This window comes from Phocoena phocoena, chromosome 1 (assembly GCF_963924675.1).
Source record: "Phocoena phocoena chromosome 1, mPhoPho1.1, whole genome shotgun sequence".
NCBI lineage: Eukaryota > Metazoa > Chordata > Mammalia > Artiodactyla > Phocoenidae > Phocoena > Phocoena phocoena.
In genome coordinates this window covers 160,479,207-160,503,276 of record NC_089219.1, presented here as the reverse complement: position 1 = coordinate 160,503,276, position 24,070 = coordinate 160,479,207, and the positions used below count along the sequence as shown (strand labels likewise).

The following is a 24,070-nucleotide window of genomic DNA, read 5'->3' as shown; positions in this document are numbered from 1 at the left end:
TAGAAAATGTCATTATTACACACTTGTTTTATCTCACATTATACACCTCAAAACTTTAGAAAAACAATAAAAATATTATCACCAATGTCATGATTACTGAAAACACTTATACTTTTCCCTTGTATATGCTCTTCACATTCTCCTATCATATTTTATAATTGTACTAGATCTACATTGTCAGAGAATACACCCATTATATATTACATTCTAACCCATTTAACCCTCATTTTGTTTTAGTCTTGTAAGTAACTATATATTATATTATAATGCTTCCTCCTAGTCCTTATGTTGATATCTCTTTAGTATTTTTGATTTTCTGAAGCTTCTTACTTAGTAAATTACTCAGGAAGGGCTCCTGGAAACAATATTATCACAGCTTTCTACATACTGATAGCAGTTTGTGCCATTTACAGTGCAATCAGTTTTGCTGGATGTAAAATCCTTGGCTTGTATTTATTTTCCTTTAGTATCTTAAATATTTGACTCCACTTTCTCCTGTCATACAACACTGCTATAAAATGTCTGATGATAATTTAATTTTCCTTATAAATTTCTTGCTTTTTTGCCTATATGCCCAACATGGGTTGGCTATTCTGATTTGATATTCTGAAGTATATGGTATGCTCTTTCAATAAGAAGTTTGAAATATTTTTTCGGTGGGGGGTGGTTGTGTTTTGTTGAATTATTAGTATTTGTTTTGTTCCTTTGCCTTGGTTCTCCTTTTTCAGGAATTCCGGTTATTCTTTGCCTATCCTCAATATTTGTCACTTTCTCTCCAATCATTTTTATTTCATCCTTCATTTCTTTCTTAAAATTTTTTCCTCTTTTAATTTCATGTACCTTGTAAGACATTATCTGTTGTTCACTTTCATTTTTTAAAATGCTATTTCTATTGTATTCAGAATTTTAGGTTTGGGAATTATTTTCTTTCAGTAACTTAAAAATATTTTTCTTCAAAGACTTCTGGTTTTTATTGTTTCTATTGAGAAATAAGCTTTAAATCTTATAGTTACTTTTTTGAAGGTAAGTTATCTTTTTTGCTCTGAATACTTTAAAGATTTTTGATTTTGGAAATTTTACTGTGATGTTTTTGGATGCAGATTACTTTTTCTGTGCCTTGATGTCTTTCATCACTTTTGGAAAATGTTGCTTCTGACCAACACTCTCTCTTCTCTTTTTTTAGGACTCCAGTTCTTAGATCTTAGCTTTGGATCTCCTTTATGTTCCTTTTCTATATTTTAAATCAGTTTATCTCTCTACGTGTAATTCTGGATATTTCCCTCTGACCTCTCTTCTAGATGGCTGATTCTCTTTTCAGTGATCACTCCCAATAGTTGAGTTCATACTTCCAGTTATTGCAATTTTAATTTTTTTTCTAGAAGTGATTAGTAGCTCAGATATAGGCATGGATAAGGCAGAAAGATTAATGTTTAAAGTTGCGTAACACTAAACAAGAACAATATTGGGGAAAGTGACATGTAGGCATTGGGAAGACAATAGCTGAAGGACCGAACTGTGGAGTTTAAGTTAGATAGGCAATGAAGAGAAGAAAAATGGGAGATGCAGAGGGTTTCTCTAGATATCTAGAGAGATCTAGATTGTGTGAGAAAAAGTAGATATCTAGATTGTGTGAGAAAAAGAGGCAGAGGAATAGTGGGAAAGAGAGAGCTAAAGGGTCCAGAGACTGAAATGTTTGCATTTAAATGTAATTTTAATAGGAGGAGCTATACTGGTCGGCTTTGCTGCAATAAAAACTCCAACCCTCAGGGGTTTTACACATTAAATTTTAATTCTTGATCACACATAATCCAATGCAGATGTCCCTGGTTAAATGGCTCCTATGGATGACTCTCCTCAAAAAAGTAGATTAGGGGCTTCCCTGGTGGCGCTCGTGGTTGAGAACCTGCCTGCCAATGCAGGGAACACGGGTTCGAGCCCTGGTCTGGGAAGATCCCACATGCCGCGGAGCAACTGGGCCCGTGAGCCACAACTACTGAGCCTGCGCGTCTGGAGCCTGTGCTCCGCAACAAGAGAGGCCGAGACAGTGAAAGGCCCACACACCGTGCACCGCGATGAAGAGTGGACCCCGCTCGCCGCAACTAGAGAAAGCCCTCGCACAGAAACGACGACCCAACACTGCCAAAAATAAATAAATAAATTTATAAAAAAAAAAAAAAGTAGATTAAAAACTCAGACTTTTAAAAATCTAGTGGCTTCTTGAAGTCCCTTATCCCCTTCATCCAGTTCACATCTACTCCATCTTTAATCGTTGCTGTAATATATTGACAGGTGAAGGAAGATGGGAAGCATGGAGGTGCATGTGAAGTTCTTAAGTACTTCATCCTGGACACATATCACTTCTGCTCATACTCCAGTGATAAGAATCAGTCACATGGTCCGACTTAGTTGTGAATGAGGCAGGAATGTGTGATGTGATGGATTTGTTTGGTCACATAATTGCAGTAATGTGGAGGGGAGTAGCAGGTGGGATTCAGGTCTCTTTGTTGTCACCCATGTAGGTTCTACTTCTTGGAGAATGAAGGTCTCTGGTAGATGAGAAAGTTACTTTGGAAGGAGTCATCCCTGGTTTTGTATGAGATCTCTGACAAATCTCAGGAACCAATGCTGGTAACTTCTAGAGAGGCTCCATCATGATGGGAGGCCCTCAAGGGCAAAAAACCCCACGTAGAAGAGATGGGAGTGAACTGTGGTGATTTGGAGTAGGAAGGCCTTTCTGCTGTGGCCTGCAAAGTGAAAAGGAAGGATAAAGGGGATTCACTGTGGAGGCTGAGAATGACCAGTCATGGAAGATGAAGGAAAACCAGGAGAGTGTGGGGGACAGTGAAGCCACGGTCAGTGGGTCAAATGCTGCAAAGAAGTCAAAGTGAGATGAAGCCTAGAGTGTGTCCATTTGATTTAGCACAAATGTGATATATGTCTGAGAGTGAAATGCAGGCCCATAAATAATCAAACATTAAATACAATGTGGAGAGAAAATAAAATATTAATCAATAATTGCATCATGCTACTATAAACATTATCTTTTCTGACCCCTTTAAGTCCATTCTATAGGACAGTGATTTCTTTTTTCATAAATGAATTTTCATAGTCATAGAATTCAATATAGAGGTCATATTTATTTTTCCTACCTACAGCTGACTGGTTTTGTTTTCCTTAGATAATTTATATATAGATTTAAAATGGAAGAACTTGTCTAATTGCATGCTAAATTCTATTTAAATCCAAAATGTCATACCTTCTTCATAGTGTTGTTAAAGCTATAGTCATCCCTGCCATGTATTTCCCACACTATGAAATTTACTTCAACATCTTCAACATAGCCACTGTCATTGTATCTGAAAGAGACAGCGAACACAAAATTAATAGTTTAAGTGCAGAAGGGCTAAAAGCTCCAGCTGTCAAGACAGATGTACTTAGGTTTGAATCCTGTCTTTATCACTTAGCTTTGTGACCCTGGAGAAGTTACGTAAACTCTTGAAGCCTCGACTTTCTTATCTGCAAAATAATAACTACTTACAGTATAGGTTTCCTTCAGCTCTCAAAATAAATCCCATAGTAATGAAGTAGAAAATTTTCACTTTTTTAACAGTTGGAACCATAAGTTTTCTTCAGTTTGATAGGAACCATGTATTGATAAGGTGAGTAGGTGAGGCCATGCTGTCATGGCTGGTAGCAGAGAGAAAGATGGAAGGGAACGATGAATGGAGGAAGGGCAAAGCAAGGGTTCCTTGGTGTTACTTAATCAGCAAATACTCTTTGGGTGCCTATTATGTACCAGAGAATTAAAGCACAGAACTACTATGATTAGAACTGAGAAGGTACAGATCTCTCTGGAGGAACCAGCTGGAAGATGTGGCTAAGTGTTAGAAGATCAGCAGCTTCAGTAAGAGTTGAGGTGTGGTTGAGAAGCAGAAACAGTCATAAGCTCCTTGGAGCTATAGTCATGCACAACCCCTGCTCAGAGAATGCATGATGACTTCCACCAACAGCAGACACCACCAGCAGACAGTCCAACATGGACAGGGTGCCCACTCCCCTGATGTCAGGACTGGAGACATAAGCCCCACTGAGCTTACAATATTTACCCCAAACTCAGTAAGTTTTAAAAGAGATGTATTCCTTCAAATTGTTATGATTTTTTCTGCTACCATATGAAAATAGGGCCTTGAGAAAAAAGCTAAAGTCAGTTACTGATAAAGTCATACCTTTGAATACCAGAGCTTGACTGTTTTAAAAATGGTTACATGCCTTTCTTCTCCATCAGTTATTGCCCATTTTTCCAAATGAAATTGTCCCCCACACCCCTTGGATGGAAATTTCACTTAGGACCTTGGTCTCAGGCAGTTTGCCTCAGTGTCTGATATATTTTCTTGCTTCACATCTCTGTGTCTATTCGTAAAAAAACAGCGGATGCTTCACAGTGACCCCTTACTCACTGCCCAGATCTCTGCCTGACTTTGTAGTCATTCTGTCTAGCTTTGCAGGTCGGCTGTAACTCACTACTATCCACCCATGGTCATAAAAAACAGTTTTTGTTCCTTTCTCACAAATTGAGAAGAAAACATCTTTAAGTGTCAGAAAGTGTTATCTGAGAAGTTATTTTGTTTCTATCTTTAATTAGTTTTTAGAAGTTATAGAGATGAACTCAGGTGTAGTTAAGTGGGGATTGGTTCTTGACTTCTTTCTTGGCATGTGATGGGGGTTACAGAGAACTCTAAACTCTAATGAGAGCTCTGGACCCTCCCCACAGGAAAATGCACATGTGTGTGGGCACGCACGCAATTTTCTATGCAGTTTCAGGGATTTGGGCAAAGCTCTAATTCTAGGAGCTTTGGAAGGTGCAGCATGTTTGACCGCATCTTCTGAATGCCATCAGATTCTTGAATTAATAAAAACTAGCAAAGCCCTATGTTTTATTTAAATAAAAAAGATCTTAACTGAACTCTGAGCAGGCATCTTTTGACAATCACAAAAGCAATAAGCTACAGTGTCATCTAGTGGCAATAAGCATAAATTGCATGACATACTTTCTGGGTTTATAATGATCTTTGATGTTCTATGTATTTCATTGAGAATATGGGGTCAAAATACTTGCCTGTGTAAGCATGGCTTATTTTCATTAAACTTCATTAATGTGAGATATAATACTAATTAAACCTGAGAGATTCATGAATGTTACTACATTTTGTAACTTCTCCCTACAATTTGTAACTTCTCTGCTATTGCAGTTCCACTTTGGGAATTGGCAAGGAGAGATCTCTGTTGATCCATTAGACACATATGTTTTCAGTCCTGTGTGGTCACTCTAGATAGCCCATTGTATTAACCTTGTCTTTTACTTTCTGTAATGTGATGCTTTAATATCTAGGGCCTTGCTTACCTTGGAGGGATGCCCTCCCAGGGTTAACTCCTAGAGATAGTAAACATCTCTCCTAGGAATGCCTTTCATATGCAAACCAACCAATCCAGAGCCCATACCCCCAGCCACCTCCTTTATGGGTTGTCACACTGGGTCACTATCTACCTGCCCAAGATCAGGTACTAGACAATAAGACAGTATTTACACCCAGAGCCCACTGAAATTACTCAAAATAGCCAATCCTAAACCTGCTTACCCTGTCTCATCCATTCCTTCCCACACAAAACACAATAAAGACTCTTACCTCTGTTTTCCCCTCACTTCCTCTGTCTCCTGACAGACCCTGGTGCTTCCTTCTGAGGCCCTAAATGGTGTGCTGTGCCTCCTGTTTCTCGGGATTGGTATTTACAATATATACCTTCCTTCATGACAGTCATTTCCACGTCTGTGTGTCTTACCATATCTGATTAAAACAAATCTTGAGTAGCTCTAAATCACCCCTATTACCTGTTACTGAACTTCCTGCATCACAGTAGAGCAATTATGTCCCACTCTTTCCTCTGGGTTGCTTCTGTAGCACCAAATTCTGGTTTAGGATGGGTTGTCATGGGAATTAAGAAAGCAAAGAGGCAGCTGGGATGACATATTCCTAGGTGGATCATACTCCCAGGACTTGCTTTATTCTTATTAATGTTTGATAGTGAATCTATTATTGTTTTGTCTGTAAAATTCTGCCCAACCTTGTTCCTGAGCCATTCTCTACAAAGGTAAGGCATTTATTATAATTTAGAGACCTAGTCCACACACTAATTTCCTAGTGACTACCCATGTCTGCCTGTTTTCTCAAGGCTTAATTAATTAGCACCCAAATTTGCCTCTGATAAATACCTAATTGAACACCGGGTTATCAACTATGTATTGCTATAGTTCAGTTGAATTGAACACTGAGCCTTATTGATCTGACTGTCCCTCTGTAGTTAACCTCAACTATTCAATCGATTATTCTAGAAGAATTGGAGGCAACAAGCTTTATCAAGCGATTCCTTGTTGCAGAGATACAAAAAGTTACCCTTAGGGAAAAGTACTGTCACAATAGTCCAAAGTAGTGCTGCTTCAAAAGTCCACTTTCTGACCCCAACATCTTCCATCTTTCACATCCTCTCACCTGCCCCTTGACCTCATAGGTACTTCCAGTCCTCTGTTTCCTGTCTGCTTTCCTGCTACACAGAAGTTCCTTTCTAGCTGCTCTTCTTTCCCCAATCAGCCCAATCTCATGCTTGATCATCGGACCTGCTCTCTCACTAGCATCCTGGATGCACTTAACTGTTCCTCCCCTTGCACGTAATATCTAAGCTAAACATTCGATGGTATCTATGACTTCTTCATCTGTGCATGTGCTACTTCAGACATTCACTGTGTGTGAGGATTGGACCCACTCACGGTATCTTACCTCAGTTGTGCCTTTGGTGTTGTCCAGTAATCTTTTTACTGGCCCTTAGCCAGCCCCTTCTCATAGTACCCTCAGTGACCTTTGACATTTTCCTCAAAGACCCTCCTCAACCCCTCCCTTCTCTCAGTTTACAGGTGGCCCTCCTTCCTACTTCATGTAAGTAAATCAAGGCTATCAGACATGACCTTTCTCAACTCCTACATTCCTATTTCCAAACCAGTCACTTTCTGCATTTATTTTTACTCCTTCCCTCCAAGTCTCAGAGGATGAATTGTCCTTTTAACTTCGCCACGTGGGCACTTGATTTTACTTCCCCAGTTTTCTTCATGGACCTTGTGCCTGTAGCTTAGGCACTTATTTTTTTAAATTAGGAAATATTTCATATATGCAGAAGAACACAGAGAAAAATGTGAAAATTATTACTTATCATTTCCATCCTGGTTTTATACTTTACTTATATGTAAATGTATCCACAAATCATATATCGTATTGATTTATGGGTTTGAAAATATACATACATGATATTATACTGTGAACATCTTTTGGTGATTTTTTTTTTCCACTCAATATTAGGTTTTGAAATAAAGCCATAGAAATTTCCAGTCTCTTGATCTCTGTTTTCCTCATCAGCAGGTCCTTTCTCGTCTCTCTTCCTTCCCTATCCAACCTGAACTTCACGGCTGATCATTTGATTCCCCCTTACAAGCAACCTAGTTCATTCATTTTAACTGCTATTTGGCATTCCATTGTCTAACTACACAGGGTATTCATCCAAATGTTCACTGTATTTTACCTTATATATATTTCACCACAATTAAAAAAAATCTGTACTTAAAAGATACCATAAATAAACATTTCAACCACCTGTCTTTTTTACTTTGTTTATGGTGTCTTCCACTGCAGATTTTTAAAAATTGAAGTATAGTCGATTTACAATACAGTTAAGTTCCCTACATATGAACCTGTTCCGTTCTGAGAGTGAGTTCGTAAGTCCAATTTGTTTGTAAGTCCAACAAAGTTAGCCTAGGTATCCAACTAACACAATTGGCTATGTAGTACTGTACTGTAATAGGTTTATAATACTTTTCACACAAATAATACATAAAAGCAAAGAAACACAAAAAATAAGAAAACAGTTTTAATCTTACAGTAAAGTACCTTGAAAAGTACAGTAGTACCAGCTACATCACTGCTGGTTTTACACTTGCTTCCGGAATCCTGGGCTTGAAATAAAGATACTGTACTATGGTGTTCTACACAGTACTGCACAGTAAAGTACACAAAAGCACAACCACTTGTAGAGGATGCACACACATGACAAAGTACACCAGACATGTGAACTAACTTACGTGACTGGACATGTGAACGCACGTTCGCATCTTTGAAAGTTCGTAACTTGAAGGTTCGTATGTAGGGGACTTACTGTATTATATTAGTTTCAGGTGCACAACATAATTGCTGGATCATATGGTAGTTTAGTTTTTTGAGGAACCTCCGTAGTGCTTTCCATAGTGGATGCACCAATTTACATTCCACCAACAGTGTACAAAACTTCCCTTCTCTCTACATCCTCACCAACATTTATCATTTGTAGACTTTTTGATGATAGCCATTCTGACAGGTGTGAGGTAATATTTCAATATTTTTAGAGATTATTTAACTAACTATTAATCTAAATAATCTTGTAGATTAATCTATGATTTTATAGATTATTTAAATAGCTCCATTTAAAGTTATTACAAAGTAATGGCTGTACTCCCTGTGCTGTACAATATATCCTTGTTCCTTATTTATTTTATACATAGTAGTTTGTGTCTCTTAATCCCATACCCCTATCTTGCCTCTCCCCTTTTCCCCCTTCACTGAAAAACACAAGTTTTTGTTTTCTATATCTGTATCTCTCTTTTGTTATATACATTTGTTTCTTTTATTTTTTAGATTCTACATATAAGTGATAACATAGAGTATTTGCCTTTCTCTCTCTGACTTATTTCACTAGGAATAATATTTTCTGGGTCCATCCATGCTGTTGCAAATGACAGAATTTCATTCTTTTTTATGGCTAAGTAATATTCCATTGTGTGTGTGTGTGTGTGTGTGTGTGTGTGTGTGTGTGTGTGTATAACACTTTTTCATTATCATTTGTTAATGGACACTTAGGTTGCTTCCATATCTTGGTTATTATAAATAATACTGCTATAAACATTGGGATGCATGTATCTTTTCAAATCAGTGTTTTCATTTTCTTTGGATATATGTCCACCAGTGGAATTGCTGGATCATATGGTAGTCTAGTTTTAGTTTTTTGAGGAAACTCTGTACTGTTTTCCATAATGGATGCACCAATTTACATTCCAGCCACAATGTACAAATGTTCCCTTCTCTCCACATCCTCACCAACATTTATTATTTGTAGACTTCCTGATGGTAGGCATTCTGACAGGTGTAAGGTGGTATTTCATTGTGGCTTTGATTTGCATTTCTCTAATAATTAGCAATGTTGAGCATATTTTCATGTGCCTGTTTACCATCTGTATGTGTTCTTTGGAAAAATGTCTATTCAGATCTTCTGCCCAGTTTTTAATGTGGTTTGTTTTTTGGATATTGAGTTGTATGAATTTTTTATATATTTTGGATACTAACCCCCTATTGGTCATATCATTTGCAAATATTTTCTCCCATTCTGTAGGTTGTAGTTTTGTTTTGTCAGTGGTTTCCTTTGCTGTGCAAAAGCTTTTAAGTTTGAATTAGACCCCATATGTTTATTTTTGCTTTTGTTTCTTTTTCCTTAGGAGACATATCCAAAAAAATATTGCTACTATTCATGTCAAAGAGTGTTCTGCCTATGTTATCTTCTAGAATTTTTATGGTTCAGTCCTACTTTTAGGTCTCTAATCCATTTTGATTTTATTGATGTATATGGTGTGAGGAAATATTCTAATTTCATTCTTTTGCATGTAGCTGTCCAGTTTTCTCAGCACCACTTCTTGAAGAGACTGTCTTTTCTTCATTTGCTTGGCTCCTTTGTCATAGATTAATTGACCATAAGTGTGTGGGTTTATTTCTGGGCTCTCTATCCTGTTTCATTGACCTATATATCTGTTTTTGTGCCAGTACCATGCTGTTTTGATTACTATAGCTCTGTAGTATAGTCTTAAGTGAGAGAGTGTGATCCTTCTAGATTTGTTCATTTTTCTCAAGATTGCTTTGGCTATTATTCAGGGTCTTTTGTGGTTCCATATAAATTTTAGGGTGATTTGTTCTAGTTCTGTGAAAAATGTCATAGGTATTTTGACAAGGATTGCATTAAATATGTAGATTGCTTTGGGTAGTATGAACATTTTAATATTACTTCTTCCAGTCCAAGAACACAGGATATCTTTCCATTTCTTTGTATCATCCTCAATTTCCTTCATCAATGTTTTATAGGTTTCAGAGTATAGGTCTTTCACCTCCTTGGTTAAGTTTATTCCTAGGTATTTTATTCTTTTTGATATAATTTAAAACTTGATTGTTTTCTTGCTTTTTCTTTCTGATAGCTCATTATTAGTATATAGAAAAATAACAGATTTCTATATATTAATCTTGTACCCTGCAACTTTACTGAATTCACTGAATTCATTAATTAGTTCTAATAGCTTTTTTTGGTGGAGACATTAGGATTTTCTACATATAGTATCGTGTCATCTGCAAATAGTAATAGTTTTATTTCTTCCAATTTGATGCTTTTTGTTTCTTTTCCTTGTCTGATTGTTATGGCTAGGACTTCCAATACCATGTTAAATAGAAGTGTTGAGAGTAGGAATCTTTGCTTTGTTCCTGATTTTAGAGGAAAGGCTTTCATTGAGTGTGATGTTAGCTCTGGGCTTGTCATAAATGGCCTTTATTATTTTCAAATATGTTCCCCCTATACCCACTTTGATGAGAGTTTTTATCATGAATGGATGTTGAATTTTGTCAAATGCTTTCTCTGAGCCTATTGAGATGATTATGTGACCTTTATCCTCCCTTTTGTTAATGTGGTGTTTCACATTGATTGATTTGTGAATACTGAACAATTCTTGCATCCCTGGAATAAGTCACACTTTATCATTTTATATATTGTTGAATTCGTTTTGCTAATATTTTGTTGAGGATTTTTGCATCTAAATTCATCATAGATATTGGCCTGTAATTCTCTTTTTTGTGGTGTCTTTGTCTGGGGTGGTATCAGGGTAATCATGGCCATGAAGAATGAATTTGGGTGTGTTCCAATTTTTTGGAATAGTTTGAAAAGGATAGATATTAACTCTTCTTTTTGTGTTTGGTAGAATTCCCCTGTGAAGCTCTTCAGTCCTAGACTTTTGTGTCCTGGGAGTTTTTTTAATTAAAAATTCAATTTCACTACTAGTGATAAGTTGGTTCAGATTGATTGTATATTTCTTCCTGATCCAATCATGGAAGGTTGTATGTTTCTACAAATTTGTCCATTTCTTCTAGGTTGTACAATTTGTTGGCATATAACTGTTCATAGTATTCTCTTATGATTTTTTGTATCTCTGTGATATTGGTTGTTGTTTCGTCTCCTTAATTTCTTATTTTATTTGGGTACTCTCTTTTCTTCTAGATGAGCCTGGCTAAAGGTTCATTAAGTTTGTTTATGTTTTCCAAAAACAAGCTCTTGCTTTTATTGATCTTTTCTATTTTTTCTTGGTCTCTATTTTATTTATTTTCTCTCTGATCTTTATTACATTTTTGCTTCTGCTTATTTTGGGCTTTGTTTGTTCCTCTTTTTCTAATTCCTTTAGGTGATAGGTTAGGTTGTTTATTTGAGATTTTTCTTATTTCTTGAGGTAGGCTTGTATTGCTATAAACTTCCCTCTTAGAACTGCTTTTGCTGCATCCCATAGATTTGGGAAAGTTGTGTTTCTATTTTCATTTGTCTCAAGTATTTTTTGATTTCCTCTTTGATTTTTTTCATTGACTTATTGGTTTTTTTAGTTGTGTGTTGTTTAGTCTCCATGTGTTTGTGCTTTTCCCGTTTTTCTTCCTGTGATTGATTTCTAGTTTCATACTGTTGTGGTCAGAAAAAAATGCTTGATATAATTTCTGTCCTTCTAAATTTGTTGAGACTTGTTTTTTGGCCTAGCATGTGATCTATTCTTGACAACATTCCATGTGCAGTTGAATAGAATGTGTATTCTGCTGGTTTTGAATGGAATGTCCTGTAGATATCTATTAAGTCCAATTGGTCTATTGTGTCATTTAAGACCACTGTTGCCTTATTGATTTTCTGTCTGGTGATTTGTCCATTGATGTAAGTGGGGTGTTAAAGTCCCCTACTTTTATTGTATTATTGTCAATTTCTCCCTTTATGTCTGTTAATATTTGCCTGATATATCTAGGTGCTCCTATATTAGGTGTATGTATGTTAACGAATGTAACATTCTCTTCTTGTATTGATTCCTTTATCATTATATAATGCCTTTCTTTGTCTTTTATTATAGACCTTGTTTTAAAGTCTATTTTGTCTGATATAAGTATTGCTATCCCTGCTTTCTTGTTGTTTCCATTTGCATGAAGTATCTTTTACCATTCCATCATTTTCAGTTTGTGTGTGTCTTTAGTTCTGAAGTGCGTGTCTTATAAGCAGCATATAGATGGGTCTCGTTTTTTAATCCAATCACCAACCTATGTCTTTTGATTAGTGCATTTAGTCCATTGACATTTAAAGTAGTTATTGATAGGTATGTATTAATGTGGTTTTGTTACTTGTTTTATGGTTGTTTTGTAGTTCTTCTCTGTTCTTTTAGTTTCTTCCCTTGTGATTTGATGATTGTCAAACTTTTTCTCTAGTTTCCGTGTATCCAGTATATGTTTCTGATTTGTGGTTGCCATGAGGTTCCAACATATTGACCTATAACTACATCTGTTTTAAACAGGTAGTCCTTTAAGTTCAAGCACAATCTAAAAGATCTACATTTTTTACTCCCTTCCACCACATTTTTGGTTTTGATGTCATATTTTGTATCTTCATGTTTATCCCTTTACTGATTATTGTAGTTATAGTTGATTTTACATTTTTTTGTTTTTTAATCTTCATACTAGCTTATTTCAGTGGTTGATCCTCAGCCTTTACTATATATTTGCCTTTACTATAGATTCTTCCTTCTTTCCCTTTCCTATAGATTCTTTCTTCTTGTTATAGCCTATTCTATTCCACTTAGAGAAGACTTTTTAACATTTCTTTTAGGGTAGATTTAGTATTAATGAACTTTTTTACTTTTTGCTAGTCTGAGAAGTTCTTTATCTCTCCTTCAATTCTAAATAATAATCATGATGGGCAAAGTATCCTAGATTGAAGATTTTTCCCTTTCAGCACTTTGTATAGATCATGCCACTCCCTTCTGGCCTGCAAAGTTTCTGCAGAAATATCAGCTGATAGCCTTATGAGTGTTCCCTTGTATATGACTTTTTGTTTTTCTCTTGCTACCTTTAGAATTCTCTCTTTATTTTTAACCTTTGTTATTTTAATTATGATATGTCTCAGTCTGGGTCTGTTTGAGTTTATTTTGTTTGGGACCCTCTGTGCTTTCTGAACCTGGATATCTGTTTCCTTCTTCAGGTTTGGGAATTTTTCAGCCATATTTCTTCAAATACATTTTCAACCCTCTTCTCTCTCTCTTCTCCTTCTGGGACCCTTATAATGTGCATGTTGATATGCTTGATGCTGTCTCAAAGATACCTTAAAACTGTTCTAATTTTTTTTTTCTTTTTGCTCTTCTGATTGGGTGATTTCTATTATTCTATCTTCCAGATCACTTATGCATTCTTCTTCTTCTTCTTTTTTTTTACATCTTTATTGGAGTATAATTGCTTTACAATGGTGTGTTAGTTTCTGCTTTATAACAAAGTGAATCAGTTATACATATACACATGTTCCCATATCTCTTCCCTCTTGCATCTCCCTCCCTCCCACCCTCCCTATCCCACCCATCTAGGTGGTCACAAAGCACCCAGCTGATCTCCCTGTGCTATGTGGCTGCTTCCCACTAGCTATCTATTTTACGTTTGGTAGTGTATATATGTCCATACCACTCTCTCACTTTGTCACAGCTTACCCTTCTCCCTCCCCATATCCTCAAGTCCATTCTCTAGTAGGTCTGTGTCTTTATTCCCATCTTACCCCTAGGTTCTTCATGACATTTTTTGTTTTCTTAGATTCCATATATATGTGTTAGCATATGGTGTTTGTCTTTCTCTTTCTGACTTACTTCACTCTGTATGACAAACTCTAGGTCCATCCACCTCACTACAAATAAATTAATTTTGTTTCTTTTTATGGCTGAGTAATATTCCATTGTATATATGTGCCACATCTTCTTTATCCATTCATCCGATGATGGACACTTAGGTTGTTTCAATCTCCTGGCTATTGTAAATAGAGCTGAAATGAACATTTTGGTACATGACTCTTTGAATTATGGTTTTCTCAGGGTATATGCCCAGTAGTGGGATTGCTGGGTCATATGGTAGTTCTATTTGTAGTTTTTTAAACAATCTCCATAGTGGCTGTACCAATTCACATTCCCACCAACAGTGCAAGAGTGTTCCCTTACCTCCACACCCTCTCCAGCATTTATTGTTTGTAGACTTTTTGATGATGGCCATTCTGACTGGTGTGAGATGATATCTCATTGTAGTTTTATTTGCATTTCTCTAATGATTAATGATGCTGAGCATTCTTTCATGTGTTTGTTGGCAATCTGTATATCTTCTTTGGAGAAATGTCTATTTAGGTCTTCTGCCCATTTTTGGATTGGGTTGTTTGTTTTCTTGACATTGAGCTGCATGAGCTGCTTGTAAATTTTGACGATTAATCCCTTGTCAGTTGCTTCATTTGCAAATATTTTCTCCCATTCTCAGGGCTGTCTTTTGGTCTTCTTTATGGTTTCCTTTGCTGTGCAAAAGCTTTGAAGTTTCATTAGGTCCCATTTGTTTATTTTTGTTTTTATTTCCATTTCTCTAGGAGGTGGGTCAAAAAGGATCTTGCTGTGATTTATGTCATAGAGTGTTCTGCCTATGTTTTCCACATTCTTCTATATCACCTAGTCTGCTGTTCATTCCTTCTACTGTGTTTTTCATTTCAGTTATCATATTCTTCAGTTCTGACTGGTTCTTTTTCATATTCTAGTTCTTTGTTAAAACTCTCACTGTGTTCATCTATTCTTTTTCCTAATTCAGTTAGCATTCTTATTACTAATGCTTTAACTCTTTATCTGGTAAATTGTTTACTGCTTTTTCACTGGTTGTTTTTTCAGGGGTTTTCTGTTGCTCTTTCAATTGAAACAAATTCCTCTGTATTCTCATTTTGCTCAACTCTCTCTGTGTGTATGAAATTAGATGAAACAGTTACCTATTGCGGTCTTGAAGGGGTGTCCCTTTATGAGAGCATCCTTATACAGTGTGCATGTGCCCAGTGGCTTTGGTGGGAGAGCTAGATCTGAAGTGAACACAAGTCCTATCTTTTCGCAGGGTGTATTGGCAACCATCACCTTGGTAGGAAGTGGGACTGGAGATGGTAGGGCCAGAGCCAGGTGTCAGCCAGGGCTTCTCCTCTGCTCTGTGACCATCACCACCCTATAAAGGGAGGGGTCGAGTCCCAAGTTGCTGAAGCAGAAGCCCTGAAGTTTGGGTCTGAGCGGGCTCTGTTCCCTTTAAGTGTGTGCTCTCCCGCCTCCCAGAACTGGAACCTTCATCCCAGAGGGAAGCAGTGCTGGAATAAGAGGGGTTGGCATGGATGTTCGGCATGTGTCAGGGTACAGGCTGTGGTGGTCTGGCTGGGGTCAGACACCTGGACTGCTTCCAATGTGATGCCTGTGAAAGTGCCAGTAATGGCTGCCCCCACTCCACTCAGACACTGCTTTGAGTCCGAACCTCCTTTGTCCCTCACAGATGAGCCTCCCTTTGGCCGCTGCCATCCTAGCTAAGGTGTGGAATTGTGTCATGAAACAAGCAGGACTCAAGTGGTCATTTGGCTCAGGCTAGGATGTGCGCTGGGACGTCATGGGAAACCAGCCAGCCACCTGTGCAGTCTCAATCCACCCTCTCCACCCTGCTTCAGGAGCAAGCAAGTGTGTGCTCCTCATGAGTGGAGTTCAGGCTTCCTACAGTCCTTCTGTTAGTCCTACTGGCCTTCCAACCAGCCAAGGGGGCTCGTCTTCACAGTGTTAGACACCAGGGCTCGGACACCCAATAGGTGGTTTGAACTGCTCACTCCCTAGGGAGGATCTTCATCCATGTAACCTCCTTTCTCCTCTGAATCCCCTCCCAGGTTCACAGGTCCTGACCTGATCACTTTTCTTCCCTTCCTACCCAATTCTGCATGGATCTTTCTGACAGCCTAGGTTGTATAGGAGTCTTTCTGCCAGTCTTCAGTTAGTTTTCAGTGAAAATTTTCCACATGTAGCTGTATTTTCAATGTGTTCATGGGGTGGGGGCAGAGGGAGAGTCCATGCCCTTTTACTCCACCATCTTGATCTCCTCTCACCAGATTTTTTTATCATGAAAAATATGCACAGTGTAAAAATTAGCATTTTAACCATTTTTAAATATACAGTTCAGTGGCATTAAGCATAAAACTTCGTTGTATGATCACGACCATCTGTCTACATAATCTTTTCATCTTGCAAAACTGAAATTCCAGTTAGCAGACATTTAATCCTGTCCAAAATGTCCATAATATATTTGGTCCATCCCAAAATGTCCTTCTTTGATATTTGCAAGACCATTTGCTCCTGTCCAAAACGTCCATAACACATTTGATCTATGCCAAAATGTTCTTTATATTTGGTCACATTTTGTCCTGTCCAAAACATCTATGGAGACATTTTGTCCACATCAAAAAGTCCTTGATATTTGGTCCTGTCAAAACTATTTAGCATAGACCAAATATTTTCATGAATGTTTTGGACAGAACAACATTTCAAGAACTTTTTGGCATGGACCAAATATCTTTTGGATCAAATGTCTTATGGACATTTTAGACAGGATCAAATGTTCTGCAAGGGAAATTTCTTACCCATTAAATGATAACTTGCCATTCCCCTTATCCTACAGCCCCTGGAAAGCACCATTCTACTTTCTATGAATTAACAACTCTTGGTACCTCATGAAAGTGGAATCATACAGTATTTGTCCTTTGGTGACTGGCATTTTTCTTTTAGCATAATGTCTTTAAGATTCATGCATGTTGAGGCATGTGTAAGAATTGCCTTCTTTAAGGCTGAATAATACTCCATTGTAGATATGTATCACGTTTTGTTCATCTGTTTATCTGTCAATGGACACTTGGGTTGCTTCCACCTTTTGACTATTATGAATAATGCTGCTTAAGAATATGATGTACAAATATCTGTTCTAGTCCCTCCTTTCAATTCTTTTGGATATATAGCCAGAAGTGAAATTGCTAGATCATAGGATAATACTATGGTTAACTTAACAGTTAACTTGCTAGTTCTTTTATCCTTAAAAATGCCATTCTATTGTTACCTGACCTCTACTGTTTCTTTTTTTTTTTAAGATTTTTAATAAATTTTTATTTTATATTGGAGTATAGTTAATTTATAATAATTAATAATGGAGTATAGTTGATTAATGGAGTATAGCTGATTAATAATAAATTTTTATTTTATATTGGAGTATAGTTGATTAATAATGTTAGTTTCAGGTGTACAGCAAAGTGATCCAGTTATACATATACATGTATCTATTCTTTTTCATATTCTTTTCCCATTTATTTTATAACAGAATATTGAGCAGTGTTCCCTGTGCTATACAGTAGCCCCTTGTTGGTTATCTATTTTAAATATAGCAGTGTGTACATGTCAATCCCAAACTCCCAGTCTATCCCTCCCCCTCCTCCACCCCTCCCCCTGGTAAACATAAGTTCATTCTCTAAGTCTGTAAGTCTGTTTCTGTTTTGTAAATAAGTTCATTTGTATAATTTTTTTTTTTAGATTCCACATATAAGTGATGTCATACGATATTTTTCTTTCCCTGTCTGACTTACTTCACTTAGTATGATAATCTCCAGGTTCATCCATGTTGCTGCAAATGGCATTTCATTCTTTTTTTATGGCAGAGTAATATTCCATTGTATATATGTACCACATCTTCTTTATCCATTCCTTCATTGATGGACATGTAGGTTGCTTCCATGTCCTGGTATTGTAAATACTGCTGCAATGAATATTGGGGTACATATATCTTTTCTAATTATGGTTTTCTCCAGATATATGCCCAGGAGTGGGACTGCTGGATGATATGGTAGCTCTATTTTTAGTTTTTTAAGGAACCTCCATAGTGTTCTCCACAGTGGCTGTACCAATTTACATTCCCATCAACAGTGTAGGAGGGTTCCCTTTTCTCCACACCCTCTCCACTATTTATTGTTTGTAGATTTTTTGATGATGGCCATTCTGACTGGTGTGAGGTGATATCTCATTGTAGTTTTGGTTTGCATTTCTCTAATGATTAGTGATGTTGAGCATCTTTTCATGTACCTTTTGTCCACCTATATGTCTTCTTTGGAGAAATATCTATTTAGGTCTTCTGCCTATTTTTTGATTGGGTCATTTGTTTTATTGATATTCAGCCACATGAGCTCTTTGTAAATTTTGGAGACTAATCCCTTGTCAGTCACATCATTTACAAATATTTTCTCCTATTCTGTAGGTTGTCTTTTCACTTTGTTTATGGTTTCCTTTGCCATGTAGAAGCTTTTGAGTTTGATTACTGACCTCTACTATTTCTGGTGAAAAGTTTGCTGTAATTCTTTCTTTGTTCCCCTGAATGTAATGTATCATTTTTTCCCTGTCTAGCTGCTCTTAAGCATTTACCTTTAGCTTTCAGCATTTGTCTATGTTGTGCTTGGATGTGGTGTTTATTGAGCTTCTGGGATCCATGGGCTAATATTTATCACCAACTTTGGATATATTTCAGTCAATATTTCTTCAAAAAGTATTCTCCAATTCTATTTAAGTTAGATTGCTTGATATTGTTCCATAGGTCATTGAAGCACATAATTTAAAAAATTTCTTTCCTGTGGTATAATTTAGATAATTTCCATTGAACTATCTTTATTTTCACTAATCTTTTTATCTGCTTTGTTTAACTTCCTATTAAGTCCATCCTATTAATTTTTTTTTTTTTTTTTTTTTTTTTTGTGGTACGCAGGCCTCTCACTGTTGTGGTCTCTTCCGTTGCGGAGCACAGGCTCCGGACGCACAGGCTCAGCGGCCATGGCTCATGGGCCCAGCTGCTCCGCGGCATGTGGGATCTTCCCAGACTGGGGCACGAACCCACGTCCCCTGCATCAGCAGGCAGACTCCCAACCACTGTGCCACCAGGGAAGCTCCATCCTATTAATTTTTATTTTTAAATTTCAGATGCTGTATTTGCTTTTATTCTAGCATTCCAAACTGACTCTTTTTAAATTTTATTTATTTTTGGCTGCATTGGGTTTTCATTGTTGCATGTGGGTTTTCTCTAGTTGTGGCGAGTGGGGGCTACTCTTCATTGCAGTGCATGGTCTTCTCATTGTGGTGGCTTCTCTTCTTATGGAGCACAGGTTCTAAGCATGTGGGCTTAAGTAGTTGTAGCTCACGGGCTCTAAAGCACAGGCTCAGTGGTTGTGGCACACAGGCTTAATTGCTCTGCGGCATGTGGTATCTTCCTGGACCAGGGCTTGAACTCATGTCCCCTGCATTGGCAAGCTGATTCTTAACCACTGTGCCACCAGGGAAGTCCCCAAATTGGCTCTTTTAAAAAAATAGTTAGCATTTCTTTACTGGGATTCCCTATCTGTTCACCCATTCTCTACAATTTTCCTAAGAATCTTTTAACATATTTATACTTGCTGAATTAAAGTCCTTGTCTGCTAATTCCAGTCAGAGTATGGGTCATCTGTAGTCTGCTACTACTAACTCCATTTTATTGATTTGGGGTCATTTTCCTGCTTCTTTGGATGTCTAGTAATTTTTAATACTCTACTGTACTGAACATTTAAATTATACATTGTTGACACTCTGGGTTTTGTTATTTTCCTCTAAAGAGTTTTGTTGTTATTGTTGTTCTTCTTTTTCTCTTCTTCCTCCTCTTCCTCTTTTTCCTCTTCCTTCTCTTCTTCTCCTTCTTCTCCTTCTCCTTCTGCTTCTCTTTCTTCTTCTTCTGAAGATAAATAACTGGTGGATCTCCCTGACCCTGATGAAGATTAGTTTTAGGACTTGGAAGGCTTTACGGTTGTTTAATTTTGCCTTTAACCCTGGGACATAGCATTTTGTCCTTAGCTAACCATTTTGGTTTCAGAAGAAAGCCTAAGGTGTTTTCCAATACCCTCTAAGTTGGTGTGACTTTGTCTAGATTTGTCTCCTAGCATCAGGTAACTATTGACATTTCTGCTTCCTTTCCTTACACATGCACAGTTCAAGAGTTAGCCAAGAATTTGAGGGAAAAGTTTTTTATATTTTTGTTGCTCCTCCTGTATGATGCTGTCCTTTCCAAGATTTTTCACCTAAATTTACAGCTGTTTCACAGTCACATACTTCACTGTCTCTTAAGTCCAGTAGATCTGTCATTTTCTGTTAAAGCCTGATTCCCTCATACCCTGCCAAAAAATAGGAAGTGACTTCAGAGGACAGTCTTACTTAGAAATCGTTCCTTCTTTCAAGGATCATGTCTTTTGCAGTTTTTGCTCTCTAATGCTTCTAAAGAATTATTTATTACAGTTTGTCTAGAGCATATATAATTGGTATTGGGCAGAGTGTATGTCAAATAAAACTACTTTGCCATTTCTAGAACTTCAATTCTGGAAGATATTTGACTGGATATTTTTAGCCCATTGTTTTTCTATATAAATTTTAGGACCTCCTTGTTAAATTCTGATGAAAACCCTGATGAAATTTTATTGGAATTTCATTTAAGTTATGGATAGATTAGAGAAGAACTGATACCTTTATAATACTGAGTCTCTCTATCAAAACATGTGGTATAGTTTTTCAAGTATTATAGTCCTCTTCTATGTATTTAATAATGTTTTATAAATTTTGCTATACAGATCTTGAACAACTTTTATTAAATCTATTCTACTTTATTTTATTTTTGCTATTGTGAATGGAATAATTTTTCTATTATACAGTTTACCCTCAAAAACAATGGGTTTAAACCATGTGGGTGTGCTTATATGCAGATTTTTTTCAATAGTAAATACTACAGTACTACACAATCTGTGGTAGGTTTAAATCTGCAGATGTGGAACAGCAGTATGGAGGAACCACATGTGTGGAGAGCCAACTATAAGTTATATGTGAATTTTATTATTTTATTATTATTACTATTATTATTTATTATATGTACATGAAGGGTTGTTCAAGGGTCAACTATATATTCTAGTTAGCATTTACTGATGTATAGAGACATTTTAATTTATTGTATTTTGATCTTGAATTCAACTTGCTGAATGTTCTTCTAAGGTCTAACAGTTACTGGACATTTCTCTCATAAATTACGTATACCTAACTTCATTTAAAAATGCAACCTTAGAATTATTGTCTTTTAATATAGAAGTAAGTGCTTTAAAATTTTGGTCATTATTAATATACTTATATATATTTCTACTATGTAACTTTTTCTTTTTACTAACTCTGTATTTTTTTCTCTTTTCATCTATAACATTGCTCAATAGTTTAAGTTGGTCCAACTTCATTGCTACAACAATCCTCAAAATTTCAGTAAGTTAACACAATAAAGTTTATTCCTTACTCATTTTATGGTCCACTGTGGGTGGAATTAGAGGAGGGGAGATGCTCTGCTCCACATAATCCTTTAGAAACCCAGACTTTTTCCATTTAGTAGACCATAATGCTTCTGAGTCCTTTTTGAATTCTCCAAAACTGGCAGATGATAGAAGATAAAAAGAGATAGCTGGGGGGATTATGCAAAACTTAATTTTTTAAAATGGGGGTAAGAGTCCAAGCCTGACTGGTCATGTGACACTTTGGTCCACATTCCACTGTACAGTATTCAGGCATATGGCCCCACTAACTGCAAAGCATGTTTAGAAACAGAGTCTAGGTGTGTGCCCTGGAGGAAAACAAAATGGGATTTTGTATGTTCATTAAGTTTTCTTCTTATCAAGATTTTTTCAAAAAAACCCCCACTTTGTTCTTTCTATTCTTCTTTTAGTGACTCTTCACTTTAAAAGTCTTGACCCCACACCTAAACAATGCTAAGATTTCAGAATAATTTAACTCTAATCATCTTGCTTCAATTCCACATGTTGAGTAGTAGTATTTCATTTCCATCTTGTTTTCACATCCATCAAAGATATTATTCTTAAAATTTATTTCTACAGTTTATCTTCCTTTACTTTAACCAATAATTTCTTTCCTTATGATTGATTCCTCTACTTTATTATTTTCTTTTTAGGGCTTATTTTTCTTCTTATTGAATAAAATCCTTCAGTAGTTTTTTGTTTTGTTTTTATTAAGGATTTTTAATGTAAACTCTTTATTTGCACAGGTATGTATTTCACCCTAACTCTCGAATAAAAGTTTATCTAGATTTACAATCTAAGATTAACATTCTTTTCCCTCAGATCAATGAAAATATCATTCTATTATTTTTGTCCTATTTTTGTTGATAAGAAATCTCTCAATATAAGTGTCAGTCTATTGTGGGTGATCTATCTTATCTGTATGGCAGCATATAAACCTTTTCTCTTTTTCTTTTGTGTTCTATGATTTCATTTTGAGTTACTTAAGACTTTGTGTCAATCTTCACCCTGATGACTTAGCCCTTTAATAAATTATGGAAAGTTTTCACATTTTATTTGATTGAGTTTCACTTCCCTTTCCAACCCATTTTCTCTAATTTCTTCTTCTGGAGAAAACTATTAGGCACATGTTAGAAGAATTTGTCATTCTTTCCTCAATTGTTTCTTAACTTCTTTCTTATTTCTATATCTCCTTAACTATTTGTGCTGCATTCTGGTTGATTTCCATGTCTCTCTCTCTCTTTCTTTCTTTCTTTTTTTTTGGTAACCCTCTCTTTACCCATATCTTTAGTGGTTTGTAATCATCTCTAAAATTTTGAATTTAATAGCTATGATTTTATATCTAGAATTTCTATCTTTTTAAAATATGCCTACTTTCTTTTCTTTTCTTTTTTTTTTTTTTAGGCCACACTGTGTGGCATGCTGGATCTTAGTTCTCCAACCTGGCGTCAAACCCATGCCCCTTGCATTGAGAGTGTGGAGTCTTAACTACTGGACTACCAGGGAAGTCCCCCTACTTTCTTTTCATTGTCATATTTTTTGTTATAGTTTGTTTTATTTGTCTTCCTTTTTCTTTAACAATATTTTATGTATTGTTCAGATTGCTTTGTTATTTTTAGTTTTGTTGGGCCTATCTTTCAATTTCTTTTATCTTCTAACTCTCCCATTTCCTCATGTGGTTGGTAAACATTTATTGACATTTCTTTGGTGGTGGTGATTTTTCCAGTGGGAGTCTTATGCCCTGGATTTACTTTTTCAATTGCTTCTGTTGGAGCCTTAGGGATTTTATGGCTATGTGACATGTTTTTAGCTTCTTTTTTCATCTATTGATTTTTATTACTATAGTCTTTTCCTATGTATGTACATTAAATTTAGATCCCTGTCCACATACAGCCTGAGGTTGACATTTAACATTCTTGCAGGAGATATTTTTCCCACATTCATGCAGGTAAAACTTTCTTCCTTGTTTCTCTGGTCATTGAGTAGAATTTTCTAGTCTTCATATATCCTGGATTTATGAAAGACCTTCCTGGCCCCACAGAGGCTTTAAAACCCTATCTCCTAATTCTTACTTCCAGTATCCTGGATCAGTATTCTTGGACTACAGTAGATCACCTGGAGCTGACTACTCTTAGAGTTCTCTCTTTACTTGTATCACCTAGAGATTGCTCTTTCTTTTTTTCAAGTTTGGCTATGCATAAAATATTTTGTTATGTTTTATCAAGGATTATGTGTGTCTTTGGTGGGTGGGGAGTGATTCAAGTGAGCTCAGTCTGTTGCATTACCATATTCAGAATGACTGATTTTAAACTTTTCTTCCTTTATTAAAGAAAGCTCAACTGTAACATGTAAACTGTAAACTTGAATTGTAAACATGCTCATATCTTTTATCCTAAAAAAAGAAACCTCATGATTTTGTGTTTTACTC

At 36.3% G+C, this 24,070-nt stretch overlaps 1 protein-coding gene across 1 annotated transcript in view; it reads right to left on the bottom strand.

Annotated features, from left to right (window-relative positions):
- CATSPERE (catsper channel auxiliary subunit epsilon) overlaps window positions 1–24,070 on the bottom strand; it is a 251,287-nt gene that overhangs the window by 32,125 nt on the left and 195,092 nt on the right. Inside the window, exon 17 of the mRNA XM_065871636.1 lies at window positions 3,257–3,356. Within this exon, the coding sequence (XP_065727708.1) occupies window positions 3,257–3,356 (100 nt within the window). The remainder of the gene's footprint in view (window positions 1–3,256; window positions 3,357–24,070) is intronic.